This window comes from Odocoileus virginianus, chromosome 4, assembly GCF_023699985.2.
Source record: "Odocoileus virginianus isolate 20LAN1187 ecotype Illinois chromosome 4, Ovbor_1.2, whole genome shotgun sequence".
In the NCBI taxonomy this organism is placed as follows: Eukaryota; Metazoa; Chordata; class Mammalia; order Artiodactyla; family Cervidae; genus Odocoileus; species Odocoileus virginianus.
In genome coordinates this window covers 14,086,560-14,104,549 of record NC_069677.1, presented here as the reverse complement: position 1 = coordinate 14,104,549, position 17,990 = coordinate 14,086,560, and the positions used below count along the sequence as shown (strand labels likewise).

The 17,990-nt window shown below is 36.3% G+C and overlaps 1 protein-coding gene across 22 annotated transcripts in view; it reads left to right on the top strand.

The window, feature by feature from the left end:
* DLG1 (discs large MAGUK scaffold protein 1) overlaps positions 1–17,990 on the top strand; it is a 267,402-nt gene that overhangs the window by 164,371 nt on the left and 85,041 nt on the right. For all 22 annotated transcript variants that reach the window (XM_020887873.2, XM_020887881.2, XM_020887878.2 and 19 more), the window contains 3 exons: positions 3,122–3,291; positions 4,440–4,576; positions 10,750–10,894. In XM_020887873.2, coding sequence (XP_020743532.1) covers positions 3,122–3,291; positions 4,440–4,576; positions 10,750–10,894 — 452 coding nt within the window. The remainder of the gene's footprint in view (positions 1–3,121; positions 3,292–4,439; positions 4,577–10,749; positions 10,895–17,990) is intronic.

The window sequence follows — 17,990 nt, the reverse complement described above, 5'->3', positions numbered from 1 at the left end:
CTCCTATCAGCTGAGTGGTTCACAAATCTGTTCTCCATGTCTGCGTATGTATTCCTGCCCTGTAAGTAGGTTCATCAGTACCATTTTTCTAGATTTCATATATGTGTGTGTGTTAATATATGATATTTGTTCTTCTCTTTCTGACTTACTTCAGTATGACAGACTCTAGGTTCACCCACATCACTACAAATGACCCAAGTTCATTCCTTTTGATGGTGGAGTAATATTCCATTGTATATATGTACCACATCTTCTTTATCCATTCATCTGTTGCTGGACATTTCAGTTGCTTCCATATTCTGGCTGTTGTATAGTGCTGCAGTGAACATTGGAGTACATGTATATTTTTTATTATAGTTTTCTCAGGGTATATGCCCAGTAGTGGGATTGCTGGGTATCATGGCAGTTCTACTTTTTAGTTTTTTAAGGAACCTCCATACTGTTCTCCATCATGACTGTATCAATTTACAGTCCCACCAACAGAACAAGAGAGATCCCTTTCTTTACACCCTCTCCAAAATTTATTGTTTGTAGATCTTTTGATGATAATCACTTTGACTGGTATGAGATGATACCTTGTTGTGGTCTTGATTTGCATTTATCTAATAATTAGTGAAGTTGAGCAACTTTTTATGTGTTTGTCAGCTATCTATATATATTTTCTTTGTAGAAATGTCTGTTCAGGTCTTCCACCCAATTTTTTTTTATTGGATAGTTTGAGGGTTTTTTGGTATTGAGCATGAGTTCCTTGTGTATTTTGGAGATTAATCAATTTTCAATTGTTTTATTTGCCAGTATTTTCTCCCATTCTGAGGGTTGGCTTTTTCTCTTGTTTATGGTTTTCTTTGCTGTGCAAAAGCTTTTAAGTTTAATTAGGTCTCATCTGTTTATTTTTATTCCTGTTACTCTAGGAAGTAGATCAAAGAGCATCTTGCTGCAATTTATGTCAAAGAATGTTCTGCCTATGTTTTCCACCAAGAGTTTTATAGTGTCTGACCTTACATTTAATCCATTTTGAGTTTATTTTTGTCCATGGTGTTAGGAAATGTTCTAGTTTCATGCTTTTACATATAGTTGTCCAGTTTTCCCAGCATAACTTATTAAAGAGACTGTCTTTTATCCACTGTATATTCTTGTCTCTTTTGTCAAAGATAGGTATACACATAGGTACATGGATTTATCTCTGGGCTTTCTATCTTGTTCCATTGATCTGTATTTCTGTTTTTGTGCCAGTACCATACTATCTTGATTACTGTAGCTTTGTAGTATAGTATAAAGTCAGGGAGCCTGATACCTCCAACTCCATTTTTCTTTCTCAAGATTGCTTTGGCTATTTGGAGTCTTTTTTAAATTAACTTACTTTTGGCTTTGCTAGATTTTCATTGCTGGGTTTCTCTAGTTTTGGTGAGTGGAGTCTACTTTTCTTTGCAGTGAGTGGGAGCTACACTTCTCATTTCAGTGGCTTCTCTTGTTGAAGAGCACCAGCTCTAGAGTACGTTGGCTTCACCATCTATGGCGCATAGGCTTAGTTGCTCTGTGGCACATGGAATCTTTCCTGACCAGGGATCGAACCTGTGTCTCCTGCCTTGGCAGATTCCTAACCACTGGACCACCAGGGAAGTCCTTTTCAGAGTCTTTTGTGTCTCCATATAAATTGTTAACAAAGTTTTTCTAGTGGGTTGGCCAAAAGGTTTGTTTGGGTTTTCTCATACAGTCTTGGGGAAAAATCAGAAAAAACTTTTTGGTCAACTCAAAATTTCTTTGAAAAATACCATTGGTAATTTGGTAGGAATTTCGTTGAATCTGTAGATTGTTTTCGGTTAGTGTAGTTATTTTCACAGTGTTGATTCTTCTAATCCAAGAATGTGGTATATCTCTCCATCTTTGTGTCATCTTTGATTTTGTTTCATTAGCGTCTTATAGTTTTCTGCATACAGGTCTTTTGCCTCCTTGGGCAGATTTATGTCTAGGTATTTTGTTCTTTTTGTTGCAGTTGTAAATGGGATTGTTTCCTTAATTTCTCTTTCTGATTTTTCATTGTTAGTGCATAGAAATGCAAGAAATTTCCGTGTATTAATTTTGTATCTGCAACTTTACTAAACTCGTTGATTAGCTCTAATCATTTTCTGGTGGCTCTATGTATACTATCATGTCATCTGCAAACAGTGACAATTTTATTTCTTCTTTTCCAATTTGGATTCCTTTTATTTCTTTTTCTTCTTTGATTGCCATGACTAGAACTTCCAAAACTTTGTTGAATAATAGTGGCAAGAGTGGGCACCCTTGTTCCTGATCTTAGAGGAAATGCTTTCAGTGTTTCACCATTGAGAATAATGTTTGCTGTGGGTTTGTCATATATAGCCTCTATTATGTTGAGGTAGGTTTCCTGTGTGCCCACTTTCTGGAGAATTTTTATCATATATTCATGTTGAATTTTGTCAAAAGCTTTTTCTGCATTTATTGAGATTATCATATGGTTTTTATCCTTTCATTTGTTAATACGGTATAGCACATTGATTTGCATATATTGAAGAATCGCTGCATCTCTGGGGTAAACCCCACTTGGAGATCAGTTTATTTTTTAATAAATCAGTGAGTTAATCTAATTTACTACTGTGATGTTAAGCTAGTTATTTGGTCTAAGTCTTAGCTTTCTTATCTTTAAATCACTGTTCTATTGGTCATTATCTGGGTGGCTTTGGGAACGTTATTTAAACTTTGTGCCTCAGTTTTTCCATCTGTAAAATAGGGATATAGATAGATCTACCATACAGGTTGTTGTAAGGGTTAAAACACTAAAAGAATTTCGTAGCTTATGATTGGTACTAAATAAGTATTTTCTGTTTTTCTAAAGTATTTTAATTTCTGTACATAGACAGCTGTCATTAGCATCTAATATTTTTGTAAAATAATCTATTATTTGCACTATTTCCTTTGATGGCCCTTGAGAAATGTTTGTATTTATATAAGTATTTGATATATTGGAATTTAACATGAAGTTTCTTCTCAGAAAAAATTGTAGTAAATAGTTATCCTTAAAAATATGAAAATAAAAATTGGCAAAGTGAAAAATTGATATTAAATTTTTAATATTTAATTTTCATTTTAAATTTTTCCTCAGAGTCAATGACTGTATTTTGCGAGTAAATGAAGTAGATGTTCGTGATGTAACACATAGCAAAGCAGTTGAAGCATTGAAAGAAGCAGGATCTATTGTACGCTTGTATGTAAAAAGACGGAAACCAGTGTCAGAAAAAATAATGGAAATAAAACTCATTAAAGGTCCTAAAGGTATGAACTAAATCAAACAAAAACAAATTATTAAGTAAGAAATCTCTAAGTGACATGTAACTCTTAAGTTATATATGACACACATTCTAAAATTAGCAATACTGGTAATCTGTAGAATGAATTTGGAGGGGTGGTGTTTCCCTGGTGATTCACATGGTAAAGAATCCACCTGCAATGTGGGAGACCAGGGTTTGATCTCTGAGTTGGGAAGATCCCCTGGAGAAGGGAACAGCTACCCACTCCAGTATTCCTGCCTAGAGAATTCCATGGACAGAGGAGCCTGGCGGGCTATAGGCTGGCTGGCAAAGAGTCAGATACGACTGAGCAACTTTCACTTTCACCTTAGTGAATTTTAGAATTTCTCTGTTATTTCTACTGAGTTTTAAGTAGCATTTGGCATAAACATTTTGAAGTCATGTATAGTATTGATATTAACTTGTAATCATTAATCTACAAAGTATATTAAATGCAGATACACAGGATAAAAGAAGAAAATATTAATGAGCGTATCATTAGTAGTTATATCTGCATGAAGACTATTAGGATGTGATCTGAATTTTGAAGACATGGATGGGATTGAGGATAAATGGAAATACTGATTCTAAGTCATGGCTGCATGAAAAATGAATAGAGAGCTACAAGTTTGGTATTAAGGCCATGGGATTTATGAATTACTGAAATTCCTTACTTAAAATTAATTCATAGAATATTGAAAAAGAACAAAAATATCTGCATTTCTGAAGCTGTTCTGCCCACCATCAATTTTTTTTTTCCTCTCAGTTGTTTTAATCTTGTGGAAGTATTAAAAGTGTTAGTAAGAAGTGCAATTATGATGGAAACAAAAGTGAAACAATTTTACATGAATTCTTTGAACTAACACAAATGCATGAGACACTCTAAGAAGTACCTGGGAGGGAATGGGAAGGTATTTACTTGTAACTGTAGGAGCACTTAAATTTGTAACTGTCCCTGATTACAAAATACTTAGAATTTTTAAAATAGGTAAATAGATTCTTTTCTATTTTAAAAAGCATTAATTTGGTGAAATTACCACCTTTTAGAATCTGTTTTCTACTTTTCAGTCATTTCTTTCTGAACTTAGGTTTACATTTATGGGTAAAATTCTAAAACTAGTGTTTTCCAAACAGGTCTTGGGTTTAGCATTGCTGGAGGTGTTGGAAATCAGCATATTCCTGGGGATAATAGCATCTATGTAACCAAAATAATTGAAGGAGGAGCAGCTCATAAAGATGGTAAACTTCAGATTGGAGATAAACTTTTAGCAGTAAGTATAAACAATCCATTGTTTTAAAAAAATCACTTTGATGTCTTTTTTTTTTTTTCCTGAAAGGCTCTGGAAATTCTACATGCCAAAAATGCTTAAATGACATTTACACGAGTGAATACTAGCCTTTCTTTAGTCAGGACCTTAAAAATGACTCTTCATTATCTGTTTGCTATTTCGATTTCCTCTGCTAGGTCCCTTCTCTTTTTCTTTTATCCTATTTAAGAGCTTGGATGCACAAAATTATTTAATCATAATCCTTAGGTTTGTAACAGTATCATCCTTTGTCGTGTGTGACCTTCTTTTTCCCTTTCTTGTTCTAATCTATATAATGAAAACTGCTAGTTATTATCCAACCCAAGAATTAGAATATCAACAGTTTGTGTTTCTCATTCCTTTGCTTTTTAAAGATTGCTTAATCACATACATATGCCTAAGTGTTTTGTTTAGTATTGTTTTGAGAAAAAAATTTAAGGGCTGTTTTGCAGTATGTAGTCTTTTAATACTTTTTCCCTCAATATTGTTTTACTGAGACTTATCCATATTGCTGCCTAGAGCTGAGATTTAGTCATTTCCCCTCTTCATAATATTCTGTTCTGAAACTATAGACTGTATCACAATTTATTTATCCAGTCTTCATTAATAACTGTCTTAGTTCATATTCCCTACAAAAACAAACCTGAAGCTACTGTGCTAAGGTATTATTTGGAAGTAGAACTTGAGAGAGGCTGGAGTGAGTGGAAATGAAAAGGGAGGCAGAGAATGAGGGAAAGCCAATACAAGGTATTATGTTTCTGAGCTGGCTATAATTTCATAAGAAAATATAGCTGGTTGCTTATCATGTAGGACAGTCTTCCAGGCAGGCAGTGTGGAACTGCTAAACCTTGGATCCAACTATCCAAGCAAAAGGAAGGATTGATCTCCCGGCCCCTCTTAGTCTTCTGTCTCTTGTTATGTAGAGTCTACCCCACAGGGGTTAACTGTCCTAGATTTCTTGGCTGTGTTACCCAGCCCCTCTGGATGAATGCTAGGAAGGCCAGCTCCCACACTGTGGCACTGCACTTCCCCTGAACCCAAAAGTGTTGAAAGAGCTAGAGCCTCAGTGGTCTAGACACATCAGATGTGGTCTTCTGATATGTTATTGCTCTCATTATGTGAGCCACGCCCAAGCCCAGCCTTTACTACAGAAGAGATTGAAATAGTTGGTAATGGTACAAGACAAGATAAGAATAGCAATAGCCAGGGCTCTCTTGTAAGCAAGCAGCCAAGGCCTAGTGGGCAAGTAGGCTCAAGTGAATCTGAAAAGGCATACAAAGTCTGATATAGTGGTGATTTGAGTTCGTTCCTCTTATTTATTTATTTGCCCTTTTGAATACCTCTGCTAAGAATAGCTGCTAGTTATTTCTGCTAGTTAATGATAGTGAAGAGGAAGAAACTGTCCTCCAACTGCTTTTCTCTAACTTATCTTCTCACGGCTATGACTTGTCATTTTTCCCCAAGCTACAACCAGCACTACCTCATCTTCACATATACCCACATACACCACATACACATACACCAATTCCAGACAGCCTTTCTCCACTAGGTTTCTCATTCTTTAATTTCTTATGTCCTCTTTTATGGTTTCTCCAGAATCAATTTTAAGAGTAGGGAACAAGAAATTATACTGAATTTGCCATTTAATGAGGCTTTTGTTGCCATAACTCCACTGAAATTATTCAGTTTTATCTCTCACTTTAACTGATAAATCATGCATTTGACACTCCTTTTGCCTTCTTAGAATGCTCTTTCCAGGTTCCATACTACTTACCCTCTATCTTGCTATTCCTCTTAACTCACTGGCCATTCCTTCTCATTCTCCTTTCTGATGCATCTTTTCCCTAACCTCTAAACATTGCACATTTGCTTTTCTCTTTGATAGGTAGTCAAATAGCTTACTAAGTCTCATTGTACGTGATAGCAATAAGTATTGTTTTCTGAACTTCAGTCTCCTTATGTATATATCTCAAGAGTCATCTCAAATATACAGTTGGCCTTCTGTGTCCATGGGTTCCACATCTGTGGATTTAACCAACTGAGGATCAAAAATACTTGCAGGGGAAGAATTCCAAAAAGTTCTCAAAAGCCTAAACTTACTGGCTGCAGGCTAACAGCTATTCACATGATGTTTACATTGTATTAGGTATGATAAGTAGTCTGGAGATGATTTAAGTAAGAGAGGGTGTGTTGTTCACTCACTAAGTCATGTCTGACACTTAGCAACCCCATGGACTGCAGCATGCCAGGCTTCCCTGTCCTTTACTGTCTCCTGGAGTTTGCTCAAATGCATGTCCATTGAGTTGGTGATGCTGTCCAACCATTTCATCCTCTGACGTCCCCTTCTTCACCTGCCTTCAATCTTTCCCAGCGTCAGGGTCTTTTCTAACGAGTCAGTTCTTCGCATCAGGTGGCCAGAGGATTGGAGTTTCAGCTTCAGCATCAGTCCTTCCAATGAAAGTTCAGGACTGATTTCCTTTAGGATTGACTGATTGAATCTCTTTGCTATCCAATGGACTCTCAAGAGTCTTCTCTAGCACCACAGTTCAGAAGTGTCAATTCTTTGACACTCAGCCTTCTTTAAGGTCCAACTCTCACATCCATACATGGCTATTGGAAAAACCTTATCTTTGACTATATGGACCTTTGTCAGTAAGGTGATGTCTACTTTTTAATATGCTGTCTAGGATTGCCATAACTTTTCTTCCAAGGAGCAAAGTGTCTTTTAATTTCATGGCTGCATTCACCATCTGCAGTGATTTTGGAGCCCAAGAAAATAAAATCTGTCACTGTTTCCACTTTTTCCCCATCCATTTGCCATGAAGTGATGGGACCAGATGCCATGATCTTAGTTTTTTGAATGTTGAGTTTTAAGCTTGCTTTCTACTGTCTCCTTTCACGCTCATCAAGAGGCTGTTTAGTTCCTCTTTGCTTTCTGCCACTAGAGTAGTATCATCAGCATATCTGAGGGTATTGATATTTCTCCCAGCAATCTTGATTCCAGTTTGTGGTTGATCCAGCCCAGCATTTCACATGATGTACTCTGTATAGAAGTTAAATAAGCAGAGTCACAGTATACAGCCTTGACGTACTCCTTTCCCAATTTAGAACCAGTCCATTGTTCCATGTCCAGTTCCAGCTCTTTCCTTGATCTGCCTACAGGTTTCTGAGGAGACAGTAAAGTGGTCTAGTATCCCCATATCTTTTAAGAATTTCCCACAGTTCGTTGTGATCCACACACAGCTTTAGCATGGTGAATTTTCTGGAATTCTCTTGCTTTCTCCATGATCCAGCAAATTTTGGCAGTTTGATCTTTGGTTCCTCTGCCTTTTCTAAATCCAGCTTGTACATCTGGAAGTTCTCGGTTCACGTACTGCTGAAGCCTAACTTGAAGGATTTTGAGCATAACCTTGCTAGCATGTGAAATGAGCACAATAATACAGTAGTTTGAACATTCTTTGGAATTGCCCTTCTTTGGGATTAGAATGAAACTGACCTTTTCTAGTCCTTTGGCCACTGCTCCGTTTTCCAAATTTGCTGACATATTGAGTGCAGCACTTTAGGATCTTTTAGGAGCACCATCATTTAGGATTTTAAGTAACTCAGCTGTAATTCTATCACCTCCACTAGCTTTCTTCATAGTAGAAAGCTAGGCTTTCTGAGGCTTCCGAATGCCTATTTGACTTCACACTCCAGGATGTCTGGCTTTAGGTAAGTGGCCACACCACCGTGGTTATCTGGGTCATTAAGACCTTTTTTGTATATTTCTTCCATGTATTCTTGCCACCTCTTTTTAATCTGTTTTGCTTCTGTTAGGGCCTTTTCTGTTCTGTCCTTTTTTGTGCCCATCCTTGTATGAAATTTTCCGTTGGTATCTCCAATATTCTTGAAGAGATCTCTAGTCTTTCCCGTTCTATTGTTTTCTCTATTTCTTTGCATTGTTCACTGAAGAAGACTTTCTTATCTCTTCTTGCTGTTCTCTGGACCTCTGCATTCAGTTGGATATATCTTTCCTTTTCTCCGTTGCCTTTCATTTCTCTTCTTTTCTCAGCTATTTGTAAGGCCTCCTTAAGACAGCCATTTTGCCTTCTTGCATTTCTTTTTCTTTGGGATGATGTTGGTCACTGTCTCCTGTACAGTGTTATGAATCTCCATCCAAGGGACACTATGTGTATGCAAATACTATTCCATTTTACATAGGAGCTTGAGAATCTGCAGAAATTTTTTTGATCCTTAAGAAGGGTAATTTGGGCACTGGGGTCATAGAATCATTCCCCCACAGATACCAAAGGACAACTGTGTCTAAAAATAAACTTCCAAGTCACAACAACCCCCCCAACCCTGCCACCCCCAATTCTGCACTTTGCATAATTTTCACATCTAGTTAAATGGGAACTTTATCCTTCTAATTTGCCCAGGTCTGAAACTTTAGGATCATTCTCTTTCTTTCCCTCTCCACATTGAATCCCTTAGCAAATCATATCAACTCTTTATTCAGTTATCTAATGCTGCATAAGAAAACACTAAAATTAGTGACTAAAATGACAACAGTTATTTATTTACTTATACTTCTGCAATTTGGGTGGGTTTGGCCAGGACAGCATGTCTTGACTCCTTGTAATGTCTACTGGGGTGGCTAAACTAGGGCCAGGGGTCCACTTTCAAGCTGGCTTATATATAGTGGAAGAGTTAGTTTTGCCTGTCAGCTGGGAGCTCAAGTGGGCCTGTTAGCCAGGTATTTTAATTCTCCAGTGGCCTGACCACATGGCTAATTTGGGCTTCTTAACAAGATGGCCATGTTCCAAGAGAAACATACCACGAGTAAGCTTTCCAAGAAGATAGCTCTAATGGGTGGCATTTATTAATCCTCACTTTGCATTACAGTTACTAATGTCTCATTGCAGGCCATCAGATGAACAGTATACCACAGGTGAATATTTCAGAATGCAGACAGTCCTCACTATACACTGTAGGGTGGGACCATAAGAATGACCATGCAGCCCAAACCCTGTAAAGCTTTATTAGTAATCAATGGGAAAGTTAGGATTGTTCTGTGACCTTTAGAAAAAAATTTTTTTAAGAAATTTTTGTCAAAACATTAAAAAAAAATCTTCTACAGTCGATTATAAAGTTACATATTAGAGAAATGGAAAATATACTAAAATGAACATGTGTTTAGTACATTGTAATTTAAAACACTAGAAACATTCTGCTATGTTTAGAATGGATAATCATCCAGGACTTTTGTATAGCACAGGGAACTCTGCTCACTGTTATGAGGCAGACTGGATGGGAGGGAAATTCGGAGGAGAATGAATACATGTACATGTATGATTGAGTCCCTTTGCTAGCTACCTGAAACTATCACAACATTGTTAATTGACTATACTTCAGTATAAAATAAACAGTTCAAAGGCAAACATACACACCCAAAAAAAGTTTACTGAAAAGAGGAACAGTCTAAACCTAATGCCAGCAGAAGAGAAAGGATTAGGGCAAAACTTAACAATATAGGGAATAGGACAGCCATGCTGCTGCTACTGCTGCTAAATCACTTCAGTTGTGTCTGACTCTGTGCAACCCCATAGACAGCAGCCCACCAGGCTCCCCCGTCCCTGGGATTCTCCAGGTAAGAACACTGGAATGGGTTGCTGTTTCCTTCTCCAATGCATGAAAGTGAAAAGTGAAAGTGAAGTCGCTCAGTCGTGTGCAACTCTTAGCGACCCCATGGACTGCAGCCTACCAGGCTCCTCTGTCCATGGGATTTTCCAGGCAAGAGTACTGGAGTGGGGTGCCATTACCTTCTCCGAGGACAACCATAGAGATCAACCAAACCAAAATTTGGGCCTTCAAAAAGATCAACAAAATTGACAAAGCTTTAGCTAGACTGACAAAAAATAACTCAAATTTCTAAAAGTAGGAATGAAAGAGCATAAGGCAATACTTTTATTTATAAGCGACTCTATACCAACACATCAGGTAACTTAGATGAAATGGACAAATTCCTAGAAAGACACAACTACCACTCCTGTTCAACGGTATACTAAAGATTCTACCCAGAGGAATAAAGAGGGAAAAAAAAAATACGACATTCAGAGTGGGAAGGAAGAAGTAAAATTTTGGGGATTTTCTTTTAGGTGAATAGTGTGTGTTTAGAAGAAGTTACTCATGAAGAAGCAGTAACTGCCTTAAAGAACACATCTGATTTTGTTTATTTGAAAGTGGCAAAACCCACAAGTATGTATATGAATGATGGCTATGCACCACCTGATATCACCAACTGTAAGTCTGTTTGCTTATAATCTATCTTATTTCCTTAGATGTGATAAATTTTAATGAAAGTTCCCAATATAAAGTTTAAACATTATACAAATATTTAAAACAGAACTGTTAAACATTTTAGCCTAATAATTTTTAAAAATCAATTTTAAGTCAGAATCTTCATAATAATAAGGGGGGGGTGAGTTTTTCACCTTTTTACCTGTAATTTCATAGCAATAATTATTTAAGGCATTGATTCTTAAACTTTTATGTAAATGATAACCACCAAAGGTATTTGCTCATAATGGAGATTCTTGTTTTGTTCTAATAATTTTGAGATGGAACATAGAAATATACTTGAACAAGCAATTATTTTAACAAGCAAGGTAATTCTGATACTTCTAGTGCTGCTGGTTCATGGTCTGCCCTTTGAGAAATAATAACTTAAAATATTTCTAAGACTTGGGCTTTTCTATACTGTCAACTGTGTGAGCACAGATGCCATCTTTGTACTTCAAGCTCTTAGTGTATTATGTAACACAGTTGTGCATAATACAGTTATATTTCCTAGAATCATATTATAATGAAAGTACCTAGGTAATTTTAAGCTTCCTATGTGACTTTCTTTTTTTAATATACAAGCTGAGATGAAATGTAAATGTATTTTTAATGTGTTCATGTTGATTGAAAAGTGAAAGTTTTATTTGGTATTCTAAGTCAATACTAGAGGCACCCATATGTAATAAAGATCAATATAGTCTATAGTCTGCTTTTCCAAGTTTTCCTTTTCTAAATTATAGAATTTTAGAGATATTTGTGGTTTTGTAATCATATTCAGTCTCTTTAATGAACAGAGATGATGTCTTGTACTTCATTTTTGTCAGAACTTTACTACTTGCTGAAAATTCTTCCATATATTTGGCTTGCACAGGGCTTTATGTATATTTATTTATTAGGAGATGCAAATTCAATGATAAACTCTTATTCACCAATTTAAATTTTGATCTTATTTATTATGCTGCCTTATCTGTTCAAGACAGCTAAGTGCCAGTTAACAGATTGAGAATTGGCATCCTGATTATGGCCAAATATACAGAAAAAAGGCTGCTGCTTACAGTTGAACTAGAAAGAAAACATTACTTTTTATTGAATTATCTCTTTTATATAAAAGAATATGACATTTAAAAAATAGAGCTGGTCCTAAAGAGTAGTAATAATTAAATAATGATTAATTGTTTTCCCTATAGTCATATGTAAGATATTTCTTGCCTTTTTCATCTGTTTTTAAACTAATAGAATATTGTGAAAAAGGTGAAGTTTACGTTGCTGGTTCAACTTTATCATAAAAGTGTTCTGTTTCCATTCTCCTCTCTTCATATGAGTTTTGTTATACACTTCCAGACCATGTTCATACTATGCACATAATTCATAAATAACTTACTTATGTGTGTTTTAAGAAGCATTTATGTTTGAAAATTTTTTGCATAAATGATTTTTACCTGTTGGCTCTCCTGAAGCCCTTGCCATCGGACAGTTCAACTTACTGCCTATTGCTTATGTTAGCCATCTAGTGTCCTCCCCATCAGTGTGGCTTTAGTTACTGAAGATATTAGTGGTGCTCTCATTGTCCTTTGATACTATTATTCACATTGTCACCCTTAGTGATGACCAGTCAAAACCCACACTGATTCATTCAATAACCAGGCTTCTTTGTTTATTGATCTTTTTCTTTCTAACTCTCCTGCCCTCCACTCCAACTCAGATACTTGCTTCCAAGATAATAATTTAGATCTTATCATTGTCAGTACCTTCACCATGTCCAAAATCTTGATTTAAATCATCTCATTCTCTGACTACATCCATCAGTTTATTTACTCCTAACAGTTCATCTTCATTTTGATCTTCAGTCATTTGATGCCATTACTTGGTTGTTCCTTTGTGTCTCTACTTGTCTTCTTTGTTTAACTTAGCCTCCTTGGTTTGTCATTATATTCGTTTCACTGCATATATCTTCTACTTTCTTGCCTTCTTCATCTTCACTGGCAGAATTCCAACCCTCGTTCAGCTTGCTGTCTTCATCCAGTCTTGCTCCCTAAGAAGCAGAACATGACTAGAGAAAAGCGCCAAATTATAATTTAGCTATGACCATAAATCTCAGATGGAGTCATGCTCTTAACAGTTGTAAGGCATCTATGGATAATAGCCAAAATATGGTACCCAGGAATTGAGCTGGGGTCTCCTGCTTTGCAGGTGGATTATTTACCGACTGAGCTATCAGGGAAGCCACACACACACACACACACACACCCCCCAGGAATAAAAGGAAGTTTATTACTGAATAAAAAAAGTTCATCAGTTTATCAAAAGTTTATCAGTTGGATCTGATAAAGCAGTGGTTCCCAACATATTTGGCTCCAGGGACCGGTTTCATGGAAGACAATTTTTCGACGGGTGGGGCAGATGGAGGGAAGGTTCAGGCAGTAATGTGAGCAATGGAGAGTGGCCTCTGAAGCTTGCTCACCCGCCACTCACCTCCTGCTATGCAGGTGAATTCCTAAAAGGCACTGTTAAGTGGCCTGGGGGTTGGGGACCTCTGATAAAGAACATAGTTTCTTTGATGACATCAAAATTCTCATGTTTTGCATTATGTATCTTTTCACTTTTTTTTGTTGTTGTTGTTGATGTAATTTTTTTTTCATTTATTTTTATTAGTTGGAGGCTAATTACTTCACAACATTTCAGTGGCTTTTGTCATACATTGATGTGAGTCAGCCATGGAGTTACATGTATTCCCCATCCCGATCCCCCCCTCCCACCTCCCTCTCCACCCGATTCCTCTGGGTCTTCCCAGTGCTAACAAACACATGAAAAGATGTTCAACATCACTCATTATCAGAGAAATGCAAATCAAAACCACAGTGAGGTACCATTACACGCCAGTCAGGATGGCTGCTATCCAAAAGTCTACATGCAATAAATGCTGGAGAGGGTGTGGAGAAAAGGGAACCCTCTTACACTGTTGGTGGGAATGCAAACTAGTACAGCCACTGTGGAAAACAGTGTGGAGATTTCTTAAAAAGCTGGAAATAGAACTGCCATATGACCCAGCAATACCACTTCTGGGCATACACACTGAGGAAACCAGATCTGAAAGACACACGTGCACCCCAGTGTTCATCGCAGCACTGTTTATAATAGCCAGGACGTGGAAGCAACCTAGATGCCCATCAGCAGACGAGTAGATAAGGAAGCTGTGTTACATATACACCATGGAATCTTTTCACTTTTAATTTATATTCTTTTCAGATGAAGGATGTTAAACTTCTGATCGCCCACTGATCTCTTCCTACGTTTACCTTAAGTTCTTCCACTTGGCTTCTCTCCTAAACTTCGGAGGGTTTGGTCATTAACCTAGATATCTAAGGACAATATTCAGGCTCCCTTGTTTTGTAGTTCTCTGAGGAATCTTTATTACTTAGGATTTGGGGTGTAGGAAATGGCATTGTTTTATCTGATTATTCTTTAGACTGTCATTTCTCTGATAGAAACATTAATTTTTAGTTCGCGCCATATGAGATACTTACCTTACTTGTGAGAATGACTCCTTCAGAAAGGATCTATCGAATAAAGGCAAAGTCTGGGTATGGTAGGGAAAATGTACATTTTCTGGCTTGGGCAGTTGACTGAGTTTCTTGCCCAGTGGGTTTTTTGTTGTTGTTCGTTTGTTTCAGCCAAGCTTGTTAATGCAGCAAAGAAGTTTGAGTCAGAAATCAGTAAACTCTGGACTTTAAAAGGCCAGTGATTATAATGGTTCACATGAATGTCAGTCGCTTTAGGCCATCTTGCCAGTTCCATTGAAAATCACAGATATTCTTACATATCACCCAGGAAAGACTTTGGTCTTCAGAAGAGCCATTGATAGAAAGTCCTTTGGCTCAAATGCAAAACAGCATCTTATATATGAATTGGACAGGAAACAACTGCTAATGGAGACTGCAAGCTTATAAAATCAAAGATGCAGCAGACTTTGAAACCATATACTATCAATAGATATCATAGTCTTTTTCTTTTTTGTATGATTACAGAAAGATACAGATGTATAGACGCTATCTCCTTTTGATAGAGCATACATTCTTTTCAGTACACCGTATTTATAGTCATTACCTGCTGTCTTTCACTCAGGCTGCTTCGCTCTTAATGTTACCTATCTGGCCACTATAGTAATGTGAAGTAATGATCCTTGCATTTTTGGTTTCCCGATAGGTTTGTGCATAGAAGACAGTAATGTAATGAAAGGAGAGATTGATGGTTAAGTAATAAATATTTCAGGTAGATTTTTGAAATGCCTTATACCTTTATCATAGTTAGTATCTCAAGAAAGTTAAATATTGCTTTCTACATTTTTCAATAATCACATAATTCAAATGCATTGTGTTTTTGGAAGTTACAACTGAAATGTGTTGCTTAGCTGGGTCAGAAATAACTTTATAATTTTCTGTTCTTAGTTCTTACTAGCATTACAACTGATGGACTGTACTGATGTTTATTATTATTGAAATCATTACCAGAGTTGTGCTTATTTTCTTTGTTTCTTTTACTAGGTTACCATTTTGGGGGGGGTGCATTAAAAAGGATAATTATTAATTGGATTGACAGATCTGAGCTGATGTCAGGGCGTGTCCTTTTTTTCCCTTTACATTTTAGAGCAGTTTTAGGTTCACAGGAAAATTAAGCAAAGATCGAGAAGTGTCCCACCTCCATAGCTTTTCATATTATTAACACCTCCCACCAGAGTGGTACATTAGTTCCAACTGATGACCCTACATTGCCACATCATTACCCAAAGCCCATAGTATACTCCAGACTTCCCTCTTGATGTTGTACATTCTGTAGAGTTGGATAAATGTATAACGACATGTACCAGCTATCAGTATCATACAGCATAGTTTCATTGCCCTAAAAATCCTGTACTCTGCCTATTCATCCCTCCCTCTCCTCTAACCTCTGGCATCCTCTGATCATTTTATTACCTCCATAGTTTTGCCTTTTTCAGAATGTCATGTAGTTGGAATCACACAATATGTAGTTAAAATCTTAACTTCTTATACCTAAAACTAACACAACATTGTAAATCAACTGTACTCATAAAAATTAAAATATATATATCACATTTTACTTTTCATAAAATACATTCTATATAATTTGATTAATGACATTTCCAACTTTACTTGAAACATACAAAGTGGCATTGAATATATCATGTATATCCAATTGAAATACCAGAGTTATACCCAAAAACTTCAAACTACTTAAAAACAATAAAAATAATTCAGCCCTCTGCTGATTTTGCCAAATTTGAGTTAAAAATTCAAAAATATTTTAAAATCACACAGGCTAAAGTTTTCTATAAACCTGTTGAATTAAAGAAGGCATAGATATCTGAAAGAAAAGCAAAAAGCCTCCTTTCGCATAGTAATGTGCAGGAATTTTTAACTCCTTGGGTAAATAACCAAGGAGTGCAATTGCTGGATCATGTTATAAGACTGTGTTTTATAATAAATAGCCAAATTGCCTTCCAAAGTGGCTATACCATTTTGCTTTCCCACCAGCAATGTATAAGAGTTCCTGTTACTCCACATCCTCACAAGCATTTGGTTTTACCATTGTTCTGGTTTTTTTTAGCCATTCTAATAATTGTACAGCAGTATCACATTGATTTAATAAGCATTACCTTAGTGCAGAAGACAAATCACTGCTTTGGGAAGGTCCCCTGAAAGAGGAAACGGCCATCCACTTCTGTATTCTTGCCTGGAAGGTCCCATGGACAGAGGAGCCTGAAGGCCTGTAGTCCATGGGGTCACACAGAGTTGGACATGACTTAGCATCTGAGTATGTATGCACACACATGTGGTGGATCGTATGTATTTTTTTTCTGAATATTGAACCAACCTTGCATACCTGGGGTAAGTCCCAGATGCTTGTGGTATATAATTTTTTTATATATTGTTGGATTTGATTTGCTAACATTTTGTTGCAGATTTTTCTACTTAATGTTCATGAGAGATGTTGTTCTACGGGGTTTTTTCTCTTAAGATTTCTTTGTCTGGTTTTGTTAGAATAATGCTGGCTTCACAGAATGAGTTAGGAAGTATTCCCTTGGCTTCTGTGTCCTGGAAGTGGTTATAGACAATTGGTATAATTCATTTCTTTAGTATTTTATAGAACTTATCACTGAACCCATTTGGGCCTGGTGCTTTCTTTTCAGAAGATTATCAAATAGATATAGGTTTGTTCAGATTGCCTATTTCTTTTTTGTGAGTTTTGGCAGATTGTCTCTTTAAGGAGCTGGTCCATTTTGTCTAGGTTACCAAATCTTTGGGCGTAGAGTTCTCCATAGTACTGACTATTCTTTTAATATCATGGAATCTGTAGTGATAGCTGCTTTTTCATTTCTGTCTTCTCTCTTTTTTTCTCAGCCTGGCTAGAGGCTTATTGATTTTATTGATCTTTTCAAAGAACCAGCTTTTGATTTTTTTTTTTTCCTCTGTTGATTTCTTGTTTTTAAAATTTCATTGATTTATGCTCAGATTTTTTATTTCTTTACTTCTCCTTACTCTGAATTTCATTTACTCTTTTTTTCTAGTTTTATAAGGTAGAAGCCAAGATGATTCATTTTAGGTAAAGATTGTTCTCTTTTTCTAATATATGCATTTAATACTGTAAATTTCTCTAAGCACTGCTTTTCCTGCATCCCACATGTCATTAAGTTGTGTTTTCATTTTCTTTTAGTTCAAAACATTTTTTAAATTTCTCTGGAGATTGCTTCTTGGACCTAAGTGTATCTAGGAATGTGTTATTTAGTCTCCACATATTTGTTATTGATTTCTAGTTTAATTTCATTGTGGTCTAAGAATGAACATTGTATGATTTCTATTTTTTTAATTTGTTGAGATACGTTTTATAGCACAGGACATGGTCTGTCTTGGTGAATGTTAACATGGGAGCTTAAGAAAAATATATATTCTGCTGTTGTTGGATGAAGTAGTCTATAGATGTCCATCATATCCAATTGATTAGTGATATTATTGGGTTCAACTATGTCCTTCCTGATTTTCTG